This window comes from Neovison vison, chromosome X (genome assembly GCF_020171115.1).
Source record: "Neovison vison isolate M4711 chromosome X, ASM_NN_V1, whole genome shotgun sequence".
Classification (NCBI taxonomy): Eukaryota; Metazoa; Chordata; class Mammalia; order Carnivora; family Mustelidae; genus Neogale; species Neogale vison.
The window spans coordinates 95,066,424-95,089,677 of NC_058105.1; the positions used below are offsets into that span (position 1 = coordinate 95,066,424).

The 23,254-nt window shown below is 41.2% G+C and overlaps 2 protein-coding genes across 14 annotated transcripts in view; one reads left to right on the forward strand and one right to left on the reverse strand.

Moving 5' to 3' along the window:
* Positions 1-23,254, forward strand: part of CASK (calcium/calmodulin dependent serine protein kinase) — a 350,383-nt gene that overhangs the window by 176,102 nt on the left and 151,027 nt on the right. The window lies entirely within an intron of this gene.
* On the reverse strand, positions 5,072-6,571 carry GPR82 (G protein-coupled receptor 82). The gene is made up of 2 exons (XM_044235621.1): positions 6,512-6,571; positions 5,072-6,373 (listed from the first exon to the last, which is right to left on the reverse strand). Exon 2 carries the CDS (start codon positions 6,336-6,338, stop codon positions 5,328-5,330), a length of 1,011 nt encoding a protein of 336 aa, XP_044091556.1. The 5' UTR covers positions 6,339-6,373; positions 6,512-6,571; the 3' UTR covers positions 5,072-5,327.

Consider the following 23,254-nt stretch of genomic DNA (forward strand, 5'->3'; position numbering starts at 1 on the left):
ACCCACTGTATAATACTACATTGTTCCTGCTTCACCTCCCCACAGGCATTAATTAAGGCATGCGTGTCTTCTTTATTCTGTCCTCTTCCCTTTTATTCCTCATTTTCTTGTGAGAGGATACGAAAACTTTCATTATGTTTCACATCTTTCTCATTTCTTCTCTCACCCCGAAATTAAAAGAACTCTAGAAAGAAATAGTACAGTTGCCAAGGTAAATGCAAAGTCTGGCTCCTTGCCTGCCTTCATTGGCTCTATTAAGCATTAAGAGTCAGTGGGTTTTTCTTGTCGCCCCCCAACTCCCGGAGACAGCTTTACCCTACGTCACCTGGGCGTGGAGAGACGAAGCATTCTTAGACCTTTCTGTGGCTCTGACCTACTGACATCCAGTTTTAATAGCTGAAGTTGAAGTTACACCGCTTCTCTAAATGCAGATGGCCATGCGCACAGTTACTTTCTGTTCCGAGTGGGACGTATGCCCAGGAGGTTTGGGGGCTTGGTGTCAAGTTCTCAGAACTGTGCAAAACCCCAGAGCCAGACAGTCATAGACACTCAGCCAAAAGCCTCCACCCAAGCTTTTCTGCCTGCGCTTCCTTGAAATGGTTTTCCTCCTAAGTGGTGAACACGCCTGGCTGCTCTTTGGTCCCCTTCTGTTCTCAGTTCCCCTTTCACCTGCGTAGGGCCAGACTTGATAAACAGGTGTTCATCACATTACACTAGTTGCTATGGCATTATGGATTTCATACAGTATTTCTTCCCCTATTGCGCTTGGTTGCTGACATTTCTTCTACGTCTCTTACTCCAACTTCCCAGAAGTCCCTCCTATTGTATCAAGAAATTGAAATTCTCATTAAAATGAAAACGTGGGGGGGTTCTTTATTCTTTATTATAAGATGCACACTGATTCATCCTCTGCATTACTTTAGCAAGATTGAACATAATGCATGGTTAGCTTGAATGTGGGATTTTAATAATTGTACTTAGAAAAACGTCATGAATTATAAGATCTAAAATTTGTCTTGTGTTTCTAACTGCCACGCTTCTCTTCTCCCACCCCACCCTTCCAAAAAGAAATCATCTCCTTGATTTAGAAAGAAAAGAATGAGGAGGGGTGCCGGCCTAACATGGTCAGCGGAGCATGCAGCTCTTGATCTTGAGGTCATGAGTTCAAGTCCTGTGTTGGGAGTAGAGATTACTTTAAAAAAAAAAAAAAGAATGTCTGTGTCTTTTGCTTACTAGATGTGAATTCTTTAACCGCTGCTGTCCTTGTGAGCCAGGGCAGCGAGCACATATGATATGGCCAAAGCATTTTCTCCTGTCAGGTAGAAAACCTTTCTAGCTGTAGTTAACTCTTCCCACCAGTATCAATTCAATTTGAATTTGGGGGCAGTCAGAGGAAGGTCCATGGCATTAGGAAGTAGGGTTGAAATGCTTAGCAAATTACCAGTGTCCCTCTGTGCTGCTTTTGCAGTTTGCCAAGCCAGATTTCCTTTCAGCTTGTCTTCTTCCCATATTTGTTCCTGACAACCCCCACTCTGCAGCCCACAAGGCCAGGGATGGGCTGGGAGAGTCCTTACCAAATAAAGAAGATTGACATCTTCCCTCCCACCCTGCAGGAAATAGAAGCTCTTCCAGGTTGAGTAGTCTATCCATAAGTTTGCTCATCTGTTCTTTTTTTTTTTAAGATTTTATTTATTTATTTGACAGAGAGATCACAAGTAGGCAGAAAGACAGGCAAAGAGAGAGGGAGAAGCAGGGTCCCCACTGAGCAGAGAGCCTGATGTGGGCCTTGATCCCAGGACCCTGAACTCATGACCTGAGCGGAAGGCAGAGGTTTAACCCACTGAGCCACCCAGGCGCCCTGATCCTCTCTTCTTGACTCAGTTTGTTTTTTTTTTTTTAAAGATTTTATTTATTTATTTGACAGAGAGAAATCACAAGTAGATGGAGAGGCAGGCAGAGAGAGAGGGAATCAGGCTCCCTGCTGAGCAGAGAGCCCGATGTGGGACTCGATCCCAGGACCCTGAGATCATGACCTGAGCTGAAGGGAGTGGCTTAACCCACTGAGCCACCCAGGCGCCCCTGATCCTCTCTTCTTAATGGTTGTATTCCCAATGAGTAGTTTGAAAGCCACCTTAATGGGAGTGTGTATATGGAAAGGATAAAAGGAAAAACAGGGGCACCTGGGTGGCTCAGTGGGATAAAGCCTCTGCCTTCCCGCTCAGGTCATGATCCCAGGGTCCTGGGATCGAGCCCCACATCAGGCTCCCTGCTCAGCGGGGAGCCTGCTTCCTGCTCTCTCTGCCTGCCTCTCTGCCTACTGACAGGTAGATCTCTGTCTGTCAAATAAATAAATAAAATCTTTTTTTAAAAAAAGGGAAAACAAATACTTGTGCCTGTTTTCTGTAGTGAAGCTTGTTTGGCCAACAGGCTGACATTTGGGGCTTCTACAATTTTGTTTCGCTCTAACCCATGCATTTAAAAACCTTGTTTTTCTCAAACAAGTGGTTCCCAGAGGGCAGGGGAGTGAAGGAATGGGTGAAACAGGTGAAGGTGGTTAAGAGGCACAAACTTCCAGTTGTTCTAAAAGAAACTAGTCATGGAGATGAGAAGTGCAACATAGGGAATACAGCCAATAATATTGAAGTAATGTTATACGGTCACAGATGGTGGCTACACTTACCGTGATGAGCACTGAATAATGTATAGAATTGTCGAATCAACTATGCTGTGCACCTGAAACTAATCTAACATACAACATGACATCGTGTGTCAAATATTACAATGAAAGTTTTTTGAGCACAGTTTTTCTGAAATCCACACTTTAAAGGTAGAGTAATTTAGAAAGGAGTATTTCCTCTAAAATATTTACCACGACATTAAATAGTCAATTTGTTGATTACACAAAAAAATTCTACATGTTTTACAATTACCTGTTCAGGAAAGTATCTGTGGTGTGAAGATGAGCATGGTGATAATAAGCTCAGGACAGAGAATTAAAATGAGAATTTTCTATCAGAATGAGTAACTTAAAGAGAAATTGCATACCTCTTTTCCTCTTCTTTAAATGTAGGAAACTCTACTTTGATAATATTTTATATCTTTTACTTAAAATTGTGGCAAGGCAAAGTGATGTTTTTAATAATGATCTTTAGAGGAGGTATACATATAGACAGATACACACACACACATCCATATATACATATGGTGAGATTTAATACTGTATCACTTATGTGATAAAATGAAAGCAATGAGGGGCACCTAGGTGGCTCAGTAGGTTAAGGCCTTTGCCTTCAGCTCGGGTCATGGTCCCAGGGTCCTGGGATGGAGCCCCACATCAGGCTCTCTCCTCCATGGGGAGCCTGCTTCCTCCTCTCTCTCTTTCTGCCTGCCTCTCTGCCTACTTGTGATCTCTGTCAAATAAATAAATAAAATCTTTAAAAAAAAATGAAAGCAATGATGGGACACCTCTGTTTACAGCCAGCACTTAGGGAATCAACCTAGAGTTCCCAGGTCTGCCTTTGTGTCCGCAAATTAATCTGCCAGAGATCAGATCACTGCTATAAAAGAATAGATGTACCCTGTAAACATTTGAAGCCAACATGAATTTTCTTCGGCTGTTTTTCCGAACATTTTCTTCTCTTAGTTAAGCATTGCACTAAAAGGGGGGGGATATTTCCTGTTTGTCTTCTATTCTTTTTTAATGAAAATTATGCAGATGTGTTAGAAAAACCTCTGGTGACATTGAACACATGGCTCTTGGGGAATCTGTACAAGTGTATTGTTTCTACATTTTTAATTCAGGAACAAAACATGCTATGAGATTAAAGGCTTGGAAGTGCTATGTGAACTTATTTTACACTTCTTTCTGAGCACCGAAGAAATGACCACGAAGTGAATAAATGAGTCTGAGCAGTCTCTGAGGAAGTAAGAGGTTACCATTAACATTTATTCAACTTCAGTTTCATTTAACTGTTTTTGTCTGGCTCTTATCTGAGCAGATAATGCAAGTACCGTGGGTGTAGAAATTGAAAGCAGAGTACAGCTCAGAGGGCGCTTATGATCTTTTTGGGAAAATAAAACACATGAAAAAATGTTTTTTTAATTAGACTGTGTATAGCACAGAGTATAGTCCCCATCGTTTATCTTGCTGACGAGACTACATGAAAGAAAGAAATGACTGAGAAATGCTTACTGTTTAAATATTTATTTAGGTACTGGAGAAAATTGAGGTGACTTATCTATGCACTTCAGGTTTTTCATCAGCAAATTGCCATCTTTTGTGGTGGTGATGATTAAAATACATGCAAAGCATATAAGCAGAGTGTCTGGCACATAGCAAAAGCTTAGTGAATGACAGCTACTCAGAATAGTAACATCATATGATTTAATAATAGTACCTATGAATTACATAGTTTTTTTCCATTCTGCAAATGATGAAATTAACACTTTAAGAGGTTAAGTAGTTTACTGAGAATTCTCTGGCTAAATAAGAGCTTCAGCTAGGATCGAACCCAGGGAATCTAACTCGAGACCAATCTCTCAACAACAATACTATTATACTGCCCTTACTATTCATTCATTTATTTGCACAAAAATTAATTGGACATATATGCATGCCAGATACCATTTGTCATTAATTACATTATTTATATTGAATACAGAGGGAAATTTACAAGATGTGATGAAGATAGGCATGTAATGACGTCATATTCGCTCTTTATTTTGACCAAACTTAATCCAAATATTCAAATATATTTATAAAAACACTGGCTTAATAAATATGGGAATCAATGAATATTGCTTCTCACAGTAACATAAGCAGATGATACAAGATAATGCCTTTATAAAACCTTGGATTTTTACACTCTGCTATTCATACATCTGGATAGGACTTGAGCGACATAATTTCTGATTCACTTGTTTTCTTTTACTCATTTTTAAAGTTACCTAAAAACACTAGCCATAGATGAGCCCTTACACTGCAACTACTAGAAAGCAGAAAACCATTTGCTGCTTTATCCTGCAGTCATGACCTGTTGTGTTTTAAAGAAAAGCATACACAGTTGCGTTTAAAGAGAAGATGGTCTTTTGCTTTCATATGCAGTGAGATCCTTTTAATATGTTTGACTTTTGCCTCTGAGAGGCTCTGCCATCTCAACTTGCAGTATTAGTAGAGCTGTAAAATGAATTTTATGATTATTTCTAAAACCGAAGAGGTTTTCCTACTGCCTGCTTTCAAGCAAGCTGTGACCTGTTGATCATGTAGTTCAATATCCCTAGTAGCCATATAAACACTTTTCTGTTTGGTGGTGTTTTCTGTTCAGAAGTCAACTATAGGCTTGTATATGTGGGGATTCCGATTTTGTAAAGAGATTATATAGTGTCTTTTTGAACGTTTTATCTAAAAAAAGAAATATAATGGGGTCTGTGCTACTTCTAGCTGATGCAAGACAGGTGAGGACATTTTTAATTTCAATTAAATAATTCAGTCGCTGACAGTTCTCATTTTGGTGTAGAACATAAAAAATGGGTTTAAAAATGCTGTATGGAAGGAAGCAAACTATTAGTAGAATCTGGATGACCAAAAGGTGCCTTTTCACAGAACTGTAAGTCAGATCTTTCTCCATAATGGATGTACAGGTCCTTATTTTTCTCAGATGGCTGACAAAAGAGTAATATGATGTTAGTACGACTAAAAAGGAAAATCCCATAAATGTGGTTCCAATGAGGCCCGCGGTCTGCGAGATCATGGCTCCTAGTTCCGTCTGCCGGTTATAGCACACATTCTCCTCTCCTTCTGTAGCCTCTACAACTGAGTAGTATATGATAACTGGCATAATTATGCCTAGTACAACTCCCCATATGTAAACACACAGTTTTCTAGCAAAGTTGGGCTGGCGAAATTTTTTCAGTAAATGGCCATAAAATACTTTCTCATAGCATGAAGTGGTCTCTTGTACTGAGTCCTTTTTCATTAAGGTAGCATAGCGGCTTATGGCAATCCAACTTAAAATTAAGAGGCTAACGAACATACTTACATGCATGGATAGAGTTCCCAAAAAATTGACCACTGTGCATTGTGCAGATCGATACTCCCATTGAGAACCTTTTAGGAAATAGATACCCATGAAAGGCATAGCACTGCACACAAGTAAGTTTGCAGTCACAAGATGTGCTAGGTAGATGTGCGTTGATGTTTTCTTGCCTATCTTTGTTAAAAATAGCCATTGAGAGAGAGAATTTCCAAAGAGACCAATGATGCAGAGGAAGGTGTAAATGATCGGCAAAGCCAGGGAAGAGATCCTGGATGGCTGAATACATGTTGAATTGTTGCTCATTTATATCAGATTTTCTTGGAATTTTGTCTCAGGAGCTAGAAGAGAATGGCAGATATTTAATGTTAAAATTATAGATGGTATTTAAACTGAATAGTTTTTTAAAAGCATTGGATGAAATAAAATAGTAATGTAAATGTATTGGGTGGAAAGAGAGGATATAGATGCTTTCTCACCTTTTCTAATCACGGTTGTCCAGTGGAACTACAAGTAAGACTTGATGGTGGACAGTACCTTTGTCTAAAAAATGAAATTTGATACAAATAGTTAAAAGCCTGAGATTTGGGCGCCTGGGTGGCTCAGTGGGTTAAGCCGCTGCCTTCGGCTCAGGTCATGATCTCAGGGTCCTGGGATCGAGGCCCACATCGGGCTTTCTGCTCAGCAGGGAGCCTGCTTCCTCCTCTCTCTCTGCCTGCCTCTCTGCCTGCTTGTGATCTCGCTCTGTCAAATAAATAAATAAAATCTTTAAAAAAAAAAAAAAAAGCCTGAGATTTATCATTCTTTGATTTTTTTTTTCCTAGAAAGGTAATTGAAATATTTTAAAGCACATGCAAGCAATACATACTGGCCAAAGGAAAGTGTTACAAAAAGTATTTTGTGGCCACCCTACTACTTAAGACTTTTAATTACCACCTTAATAAATGCTTTTCAAAATGGCTTCTCTCCAGGTTAAGGCTAAAGCACCCTCTGTAATCTAATACCCTTAGAATAGTGTCATTTTGATTTCAGAAGTAAACTTAATTCTACACAAATACTCAGACAAGATCCTGAATCAAACAGAAGACAAGTATAGTGACCAAGGATAGACATCAAAATCCCAAGGTCTTTACCAAGACATCAGAAATTTTCTATTGTAAATATTTAATGTTAAACTACCATACTTAAGTTTTTAAAAAAAGTTTACTTTAAATTCTGTGTCAAAACTGTAGTTGCTATGCTTGTTGGTTAGAGTGCCCTCATGTGTCTTTGTGTATAATTTTAATACCTTGTTTTTTCAGAGAATATGATTTTTTTAGAAGACATTTTAATCACAGCATAAATACAGGCATGGTTTTTGTTTTTTTATGTTTTTTTTTTGTTTTTAAGTTTTTTTTTTTTTTGTAGTAATCTACACCCAACACGAGGCTCGAACCTAGGATCCCGAGATCAGGCATCACGTGCTCTTCCGACTTAGTTAGCCAGGTGCCCCATGTCTTATTTTTAAATCTTTTTCTTTTATCTTTCTTGCATATGATGGTACACAGGAAATGTTAAAGAATCACATACAAACTCTCTTTCATTATTTTGTTCATTCCTTATTTCTTTCAGGTGGGAATTACAAGTTATTGGATTCAGGTCAAGTAAGAATCATGAGCTTTATTCAGAATGTGCCACATTTCTCTGTGTTTATCACGATAGCTTTCTAGGTACCACATTCTCTTTCATAAAAATTTAGAGTGGAGATTCTTTAAACCTTTTTTTAAATCACATTCGGTCTTTTGATAAAAACAAAAATGTTGCATTGGATCTACCTTCATATATGTCCCCAGCCCCTCTGAGCTCTTTCACTCTGCCCCTCTTCAGAGTCACAGTTTTAAGTTTTGCATCATGGATTACAGAAATAGGGAGGGTTTTTCCCCAAATATGCTGTTAGAATTTTTAAGTAATTTATTTTTTTGTTTTTTATTCTTTGAAATATTTTATTTATTTATTTGACAGACAGAGATCACAAGTAGGCAGAGAGGCAGGCAGAGAGAAAGGAAGGGAAGCAGGCTCCCTGCTAAGCAGGGAGCCTGATGCAGGGCTCCATCCCAGGACCCTCAGATCATGACCTGAGCCAAAGGCAGAGGCTTTAACCCACTGAGCCACCCAGGTGCCCCTTAAGTAATTTTTTAAACCAAGCAATCCCCACACAAGGACTTTGAAAGCGTGAGGGTCTGTACAGTGCCTCTAGCTTCCAGTATAGAGACCCTTTACTAATGTCTGCCAGTTTCTATCATTTTATTTCTTTGCAATTTTTATTTAGAAAACAGTCCAGATGCTTCAGAGGGAGTATGTATCTGAATGCAGTACAGCCCAGCAGATTGGAATCTGGTTGCAATTAGTGCAACTGTCAGTTGTAAATATATAAAGCCTGATCCATACTGATTTAAAACCAGTCAGATAGAGAGTGAAATAAGCTAGTTTATTTCCTAAGAACAATTGATTCAATCCAAGTAGATCTTTTTATAACAAATGGAGCTTCCAGGGTGCCTGGTGGCTCAGTCAGTTAAGTGTCTGCCTTCAGCTCAGGTCATGATCCTACGGATTGAGCTGTGCATCCGGCTCCTTGCTCAGTGGGGAGCCTGCTTCTCCCTCTGCCTCTGGCCCCGTGTGTGTTCTCTCTCTCTCTCTCTTCTCGGTCAAATAAATAAATAAAATCTTTTTTTTTAAAGGCAAGAAAGAAATGGAACTTCCTTTTATGGTTATAGTAAAGAAAAACACTGTCCCTGCCTTGTGTAGATAATGCGTTATATACTAAAATCTGAAAAGGTAATAGTGCTTCTGTATTCACAGATCGTATTCCCCTTGTTTCAAACTAGCCCACCTCAGACAGCATCTGCCGCTGCCTATTACTGTCACCTCGCTTTGCTATTTCACACTAGCAGATATTTCCAAACAAAAAGGAGGGAGAAAGACTCTAATGATCAGTTATCAAAATTTAAACATTTTAGTCCTGTTAGAGTTTTTACAGAGTTAACTTTTAAGCTACAAGTAAGTGATCAGTCTTACCTGCACAAGTAGTTTATGCCAATCAAGGCTCTGTTCAGGACAGGGATGCAAAATTTCAGACTTAAAATTCTCCGACCATCCAGTATCTTTCAGTTCTAGTCAGTGCGACCAGATTCTTGCATGACACCAACTACAGTGAGGGGAAAAAGGAAATTAAACAGTATTGAAGAAATTGAATAGTTATGGTAAATGTAGCAACTACCTCTCAAAAAAAACCCTCATTTCTCTATTTCTGTGGTGGGAGGAAGTTGGTGGACAATATATATATTGTACTTCCTTATGATTATTTTATGAACCAGCTCTACCTCAAGGAGCTTTATATTAACATGCTTGGCTGAAGTTAAGTTCAAAGGTTTAGTCCCCATAGCTAGTTTCATACATCACAGTGGTAGAGGGAACCACTTCATACTCAGCCAAGAAAATATTAGTATAAACTTGTCTGTAAAATCGCTTGTGGATAGTTCATTTGCAGTTCATCTTTATCAAGAATAAGAGGAAACAAACCCAAAGTTTTCTTACCAGTAGCGGCTTACTGAAATCAGATATCACAGAGCTGGAATAGAACTTCATGATCATCTATGGATACAAACCCTTCATTTTAAGGATAAAGAAGTGAGTGAGATCCAGGGCACCTGATCTGGGGGTGGCTCAGTCGGTTCAATGTCTGCCTTCCGTTCAGGTCATGATTTCAGGGTCCTGGGGTCGAGTCCCACATCAGGCTTCCTGCTTAGTGGGGAGTCTGCTTCCTCTGCCCCTCCCACCCACTAGTGCTTGCCCCCTCCTCCACAAAAATAGTCTTTTTTTTTTTTTTTTTTGAAAAGGCAAGAAGTGAGACCCAGCGTAGCACACTGTAAGTAAATACAGACTGCACTCGAGTTTGGGTCCCAACTAGGTTACCAAGTGAACTAACCCATTCTACTTCCAACTGCCCTGTGAGCCCCCATTCAGATTCAGATTAGTGTCCATGGGTTGGAGCATTTCATAAAGGCTTTGGGGAATCCCAGAAAGTGCCAAAATCTGAAGACCAAATACTCCTCGGATATAATGAATAGTTACATCATGCTATAAAGAATCCAGTTTTATATATAGTATCATGTAATGAGCCTACGAACTAGTAACTAACTGAAAGCTCAGGGTACAGCTGAGGAGCCAGACTTGCGTCACACACTACCCTCCCTTGTGTAGTGAAACCACCCGGAGGGAGTCAGAGAATGGGAATAGAAATCTAATTTCATCAAACTTGAGCACTTCAGTTATCAGTGAATCTGCATTTAAAATTAATAGAAGGACCTTGCCATTTCTCATAACCCCCAATGTGTATCTTTTTTCGTGTTGATTGCTTAAGTCTTCCCTACTGTTTGCATAATTGTTCTCTGTAAAACAAAAGTGAGAACTACTTAAATGGATTTTGTTCTGCTGCTGTTCATCTTTGTCATGCTTGCTATTATTTCATTAAGGACAGTGACTCGTCCAGGGTTGTATGGCCATGGACTGCCCAGTAATTTGGCCTCTCTGGAATTCCTATTATTTTTACTTCATCAATTTCTCATGTCCCAGGAAGGAATTACTTAGAACAAAAACCCGTTTGAACTAATTTAGAGAAGAATGGAAGTGGAATGCTGTTTATAAGTGATTGAGAGATCATTTTAATATTACCACTTTGAGGCTTAAGCCCCTTTAGTGAAAAAAAGAGAGAGACAGATGGCTCTTGCCATCCCCTACCTTTCCTCCATTGTCTCCAGACTTAGTAAATGACAGCATCACTTTCTCGTTATTCAAGTCAAAAACCTAGGAATTATCCTGGTTCCTCTTTTTCCTTCACATCTACATCCAGTCAATTCCTGTAGCTTCTCCCACCACCACCAGTAGTAGCCACACTTAATGAAAGCTTATTATGTGCCAGGCATCCTGGTCTGTGTTTTGTCTTATTTTATCTTCACAATACACTGTGAAATAAATAGTACAAAATATATTCAATTTAAAGATGAGGAAAACAACCTCAGAAAGGTCACATGAATTGCCTAAGATCATGTAGCCATCTGTCCTCACAACATGATGAGTGGCTTACATACACACACACATAGACACAGCAAGTGACTCAAAACAAGACCATAGGTGCAGTATCTTTTTTTTGTTGTTTAATCTAGCCTCTGAAGTCAGCACTGTCACTTCTGCAGTATTTTCTTGGTCACACAGAGCCAGCAGTGATTCAATATGAAGAGGTAGATAGCAGGAGACAGTGATCATTGGGAGCCATCTTGGAAGCTGGCTACCACAAGATGTCAGTCAACCATTGGACTAGGGAAGAGTCAAAAGTACTTCTTAAAATGACTGTCAGGCAGCTGATCATTTATCGAGCAAGAATGCCTGGATTGGTGTACATTATGTCATTTCTTCCTGTCTCTTGATTTTTAGTGCTCTGTATTAAACAGTGCAGTTCATTTATTTTTTTTAAAGATTTTATTTATTTATTTGACAGACAGAGATCACAAGTAGGCAGAGAGGCAGGCAGAGAGAGAGGAAGGCAAGCAGGCTCCCTGCTGAGTAGAAAGCCCAACGCAGGGCTCAATCCCAGGACCCCAGAACCATGACCTGAGCCAAAGGCAGAGGCTTTAACCCACTGAGCCACCCGGCGCCCCAGTGCAATTCATTTAATGAGTATTTATTGAAGTTCCTAGTATGTTTCTAGTGCTGTGTGGAAGTCACAGAAGTGTATTAGCCATAGGCTAACATAGGGTTTCCAGAAATTCAGGAGTGATTCCACAAGCAAGCCAAGAATTCAGATTAATAATGTGATGTGTGGGGGCACCTGGGTGGCTCATTGGGTTAAGCCTCTGCCTTCGGCTCAGGTTATGATCCCAGGATCTTGAGATCAAGCCCTGCATCGGGCTTTCTGCTCCTCAGGGAGCCTGCTTCCTTCCCCCCGCCTGCCTCTCTGCCTACCTGTGATCTCTCTCTCTGTCAGATAAATAAATAAAATCTTTTTTAAAAAATAGTGTGATGTGTGATAGAGACTTAAGATGCTCTACAAATTAGAAAGAGGAGAAAACAGTGAATCATAGTTGTTCTGGAAGGCCAAAGGAGCTAGAAGGAAAGGGAACACATGCTAAGCTATAATTCTGTGCTAGGTAGGGACTGGGCAGAGCATTTTACATGTAAGAACTCGAACAATGGGTGGTAGAGGTTCCATTTCACATGGAAAGAAATTGAGTTTCAAAGAGGTTAAATTGTGTGCCCAAGGCAACACAACAAGTAAATGAACTTGAAAGCATGTGTATTTATTTTTTTTTCAATCTCTTCCTCTGCCGTTGAAAGCAGAAATTACTGGCCTTTCTCAGGGGTCAGTTAGTTGTACTCAGTAGTACTTACGGTAAGTAAACTGGGGTCAAGTTTTGAATACTTTTTACTTTGTTCAAACAGGGCTTCCCATCCTATGCTCTAAGGTAGCAGAATTGACCATGGGAGAAATCAAGTCCGATTTTCTAATCGTTGAAAGCTTTGAACTTTAAGCTAAGTTCTATCTCATTGATAGCAGTATAAATTCTTTTTGATTGAGGCAATTTTTGAATTCCTTAACTGAAATATAAGGAATTTTCTAATTTATGTTTTTCTAAGAACTACTACAGCTGGTCGAAAAGCATAAATGTCAGAGCATACAAAATTAGCCAAAATACAACTTGTCGGGTGGAAATTTCAAGGATTACAAGTGCTGTGTACACGTGGCCCCTTGGACTTTTCTCACTCAGGCCACTGGTCTTTCTCTTTGGTTTTTCATTCATCTTTCCCATCCACACCCTCTGCAAGGTTCCGCTTCTGTTATCCAAGTGCAAATGCCCTTGTCCAACACTTCTAATTCTCTCCTACATCATCTGCCAAGTACTGATCCCCTGGGTGTTCTGCTCGGACCCTTATGATTTACTTCTCAAGGTGTTAGAGTAGTTCCCCCAGAATACAAGCCCTGCCTTGTGTTGTTTCCTGCTTTCGAGATATGCGCGTGCGTGTGTGTGTGTGTGTGTGTGTGTGTCAAGGGAATGTTTCACTCTGGCCCCAGAACCCATTTGGAGTCGTTCAGTAGGAATGGTTCAGAGGGCAGGCAGGTGGTAATTTATTTTGACAGTCTGTGGTGAGCTGTATACAGCAAGGATGCACGAGACTTCTCCTGACTCACAGGGATTATAGGGGTCAGGAGTAGGGTCCCTCATCACTTTCCATCAGAGCCAGAATGCAAAGGACACCTAAGACACATCACTCATACCTGCACCTCATTGCTCCAGCTACACAATTATTTTAGGCTGGTGTCCACACTAGCTGTGGTTCGCCTTTTTGAGTACTCTTCCTGACCAGTCTGCAGTTCAGGCCATCGGAAGGCTGGTGTGCAGGCAGAGCAGATAGGCCTCACACAGTCTGTGTTAGAAAAGCACATTCAAAAGATAAGTGGTTCTCCAAAAGGGGGGGCAGTGGAAGCCTTTTATCCAGTTCAGTGCACACCCGAGACAGTGGTCACCTCGAGGAGTGAAACACAGACCTTTGACTCAAAGCTGTGGTTTGTTCAAGGCTCGCTGAGCCCCCTGCTCCCTTCAGGATGTGGTGTCTAGCCACAGCCCCGTCCCCACGGCGGTGCTCGCAGGCCCTTGCTGCTGCTCGAGCAGCTGTACTTCAGGCCGTCCCACCCTTAATCAGGGTGTCAAGAACTTCTAGTTGGAAGAGCTGATTTCTCAGTATATCGTGGAAGTATCTCCCTCAAGAACTATTTTTAAAACAGCAGAAATTATAGTCCAGAGTTTAAAAGTTTATCATCGTGCAGAAAACTGATTAGCTCCATAAGGAAGGTCCACTGACAAAACGTAGAGGGACCTACTAATCAAAGTTTCATTATGTTTCGCCTTCGGCTTTGTCTCTTCATATAGGTTTGTGTGCACCGGATAGACGTGGTCTTCTAGAATCGCATACCACAATAACACTGCAGCAGTCTGGGTGGTGGCCGTAAGAACTGGAATGCCCTCTGAGGCGGCAGAGGGAACCAGATGGGAAATAGGTTTGGGGAAGGGAAGAAACTTCAGCATTGGATTAGATGAGGCAAAAATCTTTTTGAGGACAGTCAGATTTTGAATTTCAATATCTTTGAGTCAGTTAAGTTTAATTCATATCCTGCTTCAGAATCTACCATTTTTTTTAAAGGTTCTTTGAAGGGCGCCTGGGTGGCTCAGTCGGTTAAGCATCTGACTTTGACTCAGGTCATGATTTGGGAGTCCTGGGGTTGAGCCCCACATTGGGATCCCTGCTCAGCGAGGGCTCTGCTTCTCCGTCTGCCCCTCTCCCTGCTCTCTTTCTTTTTCTCTCTCTCTCTCAAACCTTTTTAAAAAAGGTTCTTTGAAAAGGAAAAAGTAGAAAATTTTCTGAAAATGAAACCTTTGATGATAAAATTCTAAAAATAATTTAGGCCATCATATTGCCCCAGGTACAAGATACATCCCTACACCTCTGCCCTGGGAAACAGCACATCAGACTGCAGTGAGATTTGGAGAACCAAAAAGGCATCCTATATCCGTTCCCTGGAACCCGCAGTGTCCCTTTCTTCCCAAGACCAAGGTTTCCTGGCCAGTTTATTACCAATCATCTTTTGGATATCTAGATACTGTTGTGTTGAGGTTAAGTCCCCTGCTCCATGTCACTTCCTGTCCTTATTCAAGGGACAAAACAGGTATGTGACAGGAAGGTGAGGGGCAGTTAAGTACCTGTCTTACTGCCTGTATCTGAGTGTCTGGGTTGATTTTCTCTTAAGAGCCCCAAGTACTGAAGTAACAAGCTTGCCTGAGAACCACGTTTATTAGGAAGCTTATAAATGGCAGCTACTGAAGTGCTTCCTATATATATTCGATCGGTTTTTAAACCATCTCTGAGCTAAATGCCATCCTAACTACCAGTTTCTAGATGAGATTTAGGCCCACAGAAGAGAAATAACTTGCCGATGCTAGTAGAACTGCCATAGTGTAGGGCTTAGAATTGGACCCAGGCAGTGTGACTTCAGAGCCCATATTCTTGGCTGCCACCAGAGTCTGGTTGATGGTGTTGGGTAAGGTGACCCAGTATCCCCAGTGACCAAAAACATATCTCACTTATATACCTGTCTGTAGTTTTCAGTCTGGAAGTTTATGAACTCCTGCCAACTCCCCATTGTAGAGGTGCCTTTTTCCATCCGTAGCTGGTAAGTAATCAGAGGGTTCTATTTTAAGACTATGTATTGTTTCCCTTTCAGTCCATTGATTTTACCAGTCACGGATGATCATCACCTAAGTCAGTTCTTGCGCTGATGGACGCAGATAAATTAGTTTTGAAGTGGTCACTTGAAGGCGGCACTCTAAACAAGTCTTGCTGTTGAGATCATTCTCAAATAGTGCCATCTGTGGCATAGCTTCTAATATTACCAGATTTTCTCTTCTTCCCTGTCCTCCATCAAAAACCAGCCTAAAATATGCTGTTTTAATAAACAACAAGTAAAGCATTGAGGCCAGGAAACCTAAGTCCTACGGAGTGATGTACCTCTGGAAATAGCTGGTAGAGAAAATTGGAAAAGAGAAAAAGCGCAGCAGTTTGGTGTTCGCTGCAAAGTCTGCAGCCCGTTCCTTTGGCCGTGCTGTGGCCAGCAGAGGGCAGTGTATTACCAGCCCTGGGTAAACCTCTCCCAATGAAAGGCTGAAGCAGAAGCTGCCGGCGGCGTTGCTCTGTTTTCCAGCCAGAAACTTAAAACCATTTAAAAGTTGTGTTTGTTTGTTTGTTTAAGTTCTAACAGAATGATAAATGTCATTATTTAACTAGCTGAAAAACACTTTAAACGTGAGAGAGTAACAGTAATTGTGTGGGGGAGGATTCCTTTCACGATTTCACCCCGATTTCCTTAACGATTTCATCCTGAAGATGAAAAGCCAGTACCAGTCATCTGCCTTTAACAGGATATGTCCTCTGGGGACTTTTTTGTTTTGTACCAGCGATTATCACAAGAGTTGCCTTTGTAAAACACAACTACAATCACCTGAGCAGTAAAAAAAAAAGTCTGACATTTTAGTATGTGAAAGTTGTAATCATATCTTCTAGTTTTATTTAGCTTTTCTCCTAATCACAGCAATTTAAGGACATAGTTTCAAAAGTCAAAGAATACTGAAAGGCTTGTAGTGAAAATTTGTCTATTAATAAATGTAATTTAAAGCCTATCTCAGCTAATGAAGACAGTATAGTCCCTGTTGTGTCCCCTTTAGTCCTTCCTCAGACTCCGAAGATCCTTTCATTTAAGAAACCCCCTAACCTGTTGCCTCGTTATTCCCTTCTTTCCATCAGTGGGGAGCATATGCTTGTTGTTATCTCAGAGAACACATGGTTGGTTTAAATCTTTAATAATCCTGGGGAGCCTGGGTGGCTCAGCAGGTTAAAGCCTCTGCCTTCGGCTCAGGTCATGATCCCAGGGTCCTGGGATCGAGCCCCACATCTGGCTTTCTGCTCAGCAGGGAACATGCTTCCCCCTCTCTCTCTGCCTGCCTTTCTGCCTACTTGTGATCTCTGTCAAATAAATAAATAAATAGATAAATCTTTTGAAAAAATCTTTAATAACCCTGCCATTCCCCACCCTGCAGTGGTTTGGAAAATAGGTATCTCTTTCTCTCTTCCTCTCACACACAGCTTTCAAGTAAAAGAATTCAAGGCGTTGTCTCTCTTGTTAGTGAAATCGCTCACTATGTATTCATTGTTGCCTTTTTAGAAATAGTACGCACACTTTTTGTTTATATTTTATGTGCATCATTTATCTCTTGACACCCCCAGACTTGGTGGCTTAGGACAACTCTCAATTCTGCAATTTGTTCTGGGCTCAGCTGGGCAGTTCTTCTGTCATTCTTACCTGGGATCATCTGTGCAGCTATGTAGCTTCTTAGTCATCTGGCAGCATAGCTGAGACTGGGTAGTCCAAGATGGCCTCACTCTTGTGTCTGGAGCCCCAGCTGGGATGGTTATGCAGGCTGAGCGTCTGTTTCCATGTGATCTTTTTATTGGGTTTATTTCTAATGTGATGGTCTCGGCTTCCGAGAGGGCAAAACTGGAAGCTGCAAGGCCTCTGAAGGTTTTGCTCAGATGTCCTGCAATGTCCACCACCTTTTATCGGTCAGAGCAAGTCACATATCTGCCCAGATTCAAGAGGTGGGCAAAAGACTCCACCTCTGGATGGGAGGAGCTGTGGAGAATTTTAATCTACCACATATTTTAATGTGCTTGCAGTGGTAACGTTTTAACTAATTTTCTTTATCTTTCCCGGGAAGTGCCTTTGCATTGGCTCTTTCCTTGGGGATTAATATAGTATGTGTACCTCGGAGTTCATGGCTTCTTGGGCAATATTTCAAAAAGAAAAGTTGAGTTTGCTTTGTGAAAAGCTGCCCACTCTGTCCCACTTGGGTCTTGGAGCTGTTGTTTTGTTTTGATTATTTCTTATATTGCGAAGTGCATCAAAAGTATCATGAATCTGGGCACCTGGGTGGCTCAGTTGGTTAAGCAACTGCCTTCTGCTCAGGTCATGATCCCAGAGTCCCAGGATCAAGTCCCACATCAGGCTCCCAGCTCCAAGGGGAGTCTGCTTCTCCCTCTGACATTTTCCCCTCTCATGCTCTCTCTCACTGTCTCTCTCTCAAATAAATAAATAAAATCTTTTTTTTTTAAGTATCTGTTTCCAGAATAGATTCTAGCTTTTTAGTAAAACTAGAAGAAAAGTCTGTTTCTGCTAGTGTGATCCTGAAAGCTGGATAAATTCATTGACCTCTCCAATACTAAAGCCTAGAAGGACGTGGAATGACAATTAGTCTAGCTCACCCTTTGGTAGCTCCCCACCACCACCACCACCAGCATGCTGGTTTGTACTCACTACTCAAGATTTCTTTATTTGCAGGATCATAAATGGAAACTATCAGAGCATGAGACCCACATTCACTTACTTAGCTGATTCCTTGCACTAGTTGCCACATATATTTGGACCTCTGCAACCGTCCCCAACACAAGCTGACCTGTGTGTTCCAATGTTTTTCAAGACTAACTAGCCACAAAGGGGAACTGAATATGAACATGCATGCAAACCTCATCAGTTCCCTTTGCAACCAGCTGAAAGTTGTTTTTAATATAGAGGAAACAGTGTTTTTCTTGTGAGTATAAACAATTTACAGCATTTCTGCTTCTGACAGGTCAGGGGACATACAAGAGAACACCGCACTAAATTGTGAGAAAGGCACTTTAAAGAGAAAGTAGGAAAACAGCAAAAGTTGAATTGAGGAAGAGAAAGAGGTGCTGCTGTGTACAGGAAAGGAACAAAGCAGAGGTGGGAGACTGGGTACTAGAAAGTCTTAATAAGTAATAGAACACGAGAAGAGGCAGGAACTGTAGAAAGGAAATGTCTGTAACAGGAAAGGGCCCGTAGCAGCACTTCCAGTAGTATTAATGGAAGGCATTAAAATCTCTTGGCCCAGAAGTTTGCCATTGGATAAAATTGGAAAATATAACCCATTAGAGTGATTACCATTCCCACCTGAGTTCATGCTACTGAGCCAGGTTTAGTGTCTTGTTGCCATTTCAGAATGCAGTGTGGTGACCCAGTTAGCCGCTCTGATTACTGAGCAAAACCAGGGGTCTATAAGAAAGCATAGAGACCTAAGCACCTAACATGAATGTCACAAAGCTCCTAAAAGCAATCTCTCTAGCAATAAAAATGCCTACTACGTGCTGAGCAAGAGACACACACAAATTCACCACAAAAGAAGATTGAGGGAAACTGCTTGGGGACCGCCAACCATACATCAAGCAGCAGCCCCCAGACGTGCACCTGAGTTGCCCTGTTTTAGTATCTGAAGGCACAGCTGGACTGCAGGTGGCCCCTACTTGCCAGCCGCTGATGCAGTGAATGTTCCGCAAGATCCAAAATTTCTATTAACAGGATCTAAAGAACATCTCATCCAAACTTTATTAAATGCCGAAAATACTTGGCTACCTTCCCAGCCTGCTGGGGATCCATACTATATTGAAATGCTTCGATTAACAAGTAAGTCACCAGCTCTCTATTTCATTTGAGATCTGTAATTATTAGACACCCTCTCTCATGATCTGGTGAGATGTGCCTCTTGCAACCCCCATCCTTCACCGATCCTTTCAGCTTGCTCTCTGGAACTACACACACACACATTTTTGCTGTAATATCTTTCCTTCATTCTTTTGCTGTAAGGCTATGTAACCTCATTCTCCCAACTCTTTTCCTGGTATCCTGCAAGGTGCCCTCACTGTCCTCTTCTGCTTATTCAACTTCCAGAGCATGGCTCTGATGAGCCCGTGATCGGTCTGTTACCGCTCTTGTCCTGGGCAGTGCTCTTATTCATGAAAGCTGAAGTTGAATTACCCTTCGTGAGTTACTCCCCGCCTCCCTCCCACCTCGCTTACTTCCAGACCAGCTTCCACTGCCTCTCTTCCTAGTTCCAATGTTTACCTTCAGCTTCTGGCCATTCCATTTTGACATTTGAGTATTTGGATAACATATATTGAATGTTTCTTCCTGGCCAGGTATATTTATTAGCTTGTTTAGTCCTCATAACAACACTATGAGTTAGGTACTCCTAACTCATATTAAATAATCTCTCAGTAGAAGGAAGAATAAAAGGAAGTAAGGAAGAACAGGAGAAGGCATTTTCTCATAGGGAAAAAAAAAAACAAATAAAAAGTAGAAGGAAGAGTAGAAGGAAGCAATTTCTCAGTAGAAGGAAGAGAGCTTGTCCAAGGTTATACAGTAAGTGGTAGAGCCAGACATTGAATTCAGGCAGTCTCGCTGCAAGGGCTGCCCTTCTGACCTGATGGTACGCTGACTCTCAGTTCTGTTATTTAATAATGTTTACTGTCATTGGGCCAAGAAGACCTATTGGATCCAGCCCACCATGATCCCCACTATGGCCTAACTGTGATGGGAGGGAGATATTGTTCCAATGCTCAAGACTCTTCTCCTGGTCCAAGAAACGTTCTGTGCTTTCAAATCATCTACACGTCTGTTCTCAGGTGTTTGAATTTTGTAGTTTAAGAAAACATTTCTGTGTTCTCAGGGAATGTCTCATCTGGATTCCATTTATGAAATGCCAAGCTAATCATAATTCTCTCTGCAAGTTCTTTAGCATGGTCTTTGAGAGCTGTATATCAAAAGGCCAGGGTTTATCTACATTTTTTCCTAGAAAGTTCCTTTAAAGCGAAAGAGAAAACATCTTACTTTGTGGTGTCTGGCAAAAGAAACCATAAGGAAAGGAGAAAGCAAGTGATAGAACTGATAGAAGTGATTAACAACCCATAAAAACACCAAAAGATTAGTATCCAGAATATGTGCTATTTCAGCAGTTTGAAAGAAATGAGTAAAGAAGCAGCAACTAATTAAAGGGGAACGGAGTGGGGGGAGAGGTCCCAATACAAACAGGCCATTTACCCAAGAAGAATCCTGAATGGGGCAGGGGGGACAAAACATGAGCCAGTGCTCCATTTCAATTGTAATCAGGGAAGCACAAATTAAAACCACAGGGAGATGCCATTCACACCTACTAGATGGACTAAAGTTAGTAAAAATGACAAAACCAAGTATTGGGAAACAACTCATGTCTCACTAGACTCAGGTCCCATGTCCTGTCTCTCACTAGTTGGGAGAAGTATATACATCGATAAAATCACTTTGGAGAGCAGTTTGTCACAACAGAGATCAGTTGCGAATGTGCATACCCTATGAGCAAGCATTTCTACTTCTAGGAGTCAGCCATGGAGAAATTTCACGCATGTGCCCAGGGCATACAGGAGACCATGGTTTCTAATAGTGAAAAAGTGGAAACCACCTAAGGGCCCACTGTCAGGTGAAATGGAGAATTGAGCTATTTTTTGTTCCCACAGTGAAACCCTGTGTATCAGTGTAGTGAGTGAGGAGACCTACGTATATCAAAACAAACAGAAATTGAGTGAAAAAGTTACAAAAGGGTGCAGTAGTAAGATATTCGTTGTGTCCGTTTTAAAAAACAAAAACTAGTACTTATCGTTATATATAGCTGTGTTATAAAAGAAGAAAAATGTGCATCAGAATGACAATACTAACTTGGGGAAAGAGGATACCTCAGGATGAGCTTTAGTGAAGCTAGCTTTGGGGGTTATGTCTGGGTACAAGAGAACAGTGAAGCAAATAGGGCCAAATGTTAACATCTGTTCAGTTTGGGTGATGGGTGCTTGCTGCTCGCTATATTGTGTCTTCCCCCTTTTTTGGGTGCTTGAAATGTTTTAGAACTAAAGAAAGATGATATGTTGAATGAGCCCACCAGAATAGACCTGTGTAGAAGTTGAATGTGGACCTTGCAGTAACTGTACGACTTCCTAAAGCAAAAAGAGATTCTCTGCCTCATCCACACCTGTACTCAAACCATAATTAGAAAGTTCTTCCAGATCTCATCTTAGGATGGTTCTTGATGCCCTTCTTTGGCTAGAAGCAAAATTAAGAGTGAGTGCTCTAAACCTCTATTCGACACCCCCCGCCCAGTTCCACCTGTAGGCTCTTGTACTAGATTACTGTCCGTGTTTCAGGCAGGGCTTTCCCGGAGTGGGCAAATGTGCCACAGCTAGAGAACCAGCCTTTAAGATGTTGGCTTTTTGACTGCACACAATTTGGATGAGTGGTAAACAGAATTTTTTTGTCCCAAATACATGTTATTACCAATTTTGGGTTTTGGGTTTTTGTTTTTTGTTTTTTTAAGACATCTCAGTAGTTAACCATGGGCTTGGGCAGACGGAAATGAAAACAAAAAGCATTATCTTAGCAGAGACAGTTTCCGTAGAGTCAAAGCCTACTAACTCACATCCCCATGAAAAAGGCAGTTCTCCTGACACCACTTGCAGTGTAGTTTAAGTGATGATCATGTGTGTCCAGCGCCTAGCAGCGTAAAAGGTACACAAAAGTATCTCCAACTTTGCTGCTCATTTTCTTGCATGTGAACTTGAAAGGGGGGAAATAAGAGGCATAGCAGAAGTTTAGGACAAACCTAGCACTTCCTTTCCAGCTCTGAGTCTGTTACCATCCCCCAGCCAGCGCTGGTGTCTGTCTGCAAACCAGACTGAACCGACGTACTGCCGCAGCCACATACCGTTGTGTGTGCTCACCGGGGCCGCGTCGCTGTGAAAAAAGACGTGTCCTCAGCCAACGTGAGAGCATGCCTTAGTTTCTGTCTTAACTGACACAATTCCGATTACATTCTGGGTTTTGAATACTTTATTCTGATGAAAAAATGGAAGTTTCTTGGCAAGTTATGGCGTCTGTTGGTACCTGACCTAAAAGGCTCTCCTTGTAGTTGTCACAACTGTTGTGAACGTTTTTGCCACTCTGAGCTTTTGCGTTTATGTTTGTGGTTTTTGACCAAAAAATAAGCTATGCATTGTCCCTATGATTTCTGCTGTTTGATTAATAGGAAGTTCTTTCCCAATCACTTATTTTTAAATCTTTTCATGGTTCCATTATTTACATGCAACAATCTATATATAATCTTAATAATGTTTTGTGTGTGACATGAGGTAAGGCTATAAACTGACTTTTTGATTAATAAGCACGGCACTTTTTATTAATCCATCCCTTCCTTCCCCTAGGCTTTTCGTGATATCTCCCTTTATTTGCAGTGGTTCTTTCTGAGGGAAGAAAGTGTGTGTTGCAGTCACTCAGAAAACTTTTCAAAAATTCACTTAACACCACTTTGCAAGATTCTGGCACATCTTGAGCAACAGAATCTTGGGTTTCCCTCTGATCATTCCTGCCCTACTCTTTTGAGAGGCGTTAATTACGTTATATAATCTTCTCCTGTATCATTGAGGGCCTGCTTAGAGATGTGTATTCTGTTCCAGTGATAAGCTTATCCTTGTATCTGGTGCAGAGTTCTCCTTATTGAAAGATAAGAATATACATTAATATCTGGTAAAATAAGTCTCCATTCATATTTCAAAAACCTAGGGCATCTGGGTGGCTCAGTTGGTTAAATGTCTGCCTTCACCTCAGGTCATGATCTTGGGGTCCTGGGCCCACATCCGGCTCCCTGCTTAGTCAGGAGCCTGTTTCTCCCAATCCCTCTGCCCTCATCCTTGCTGATGTGTCCTCTCTCTTT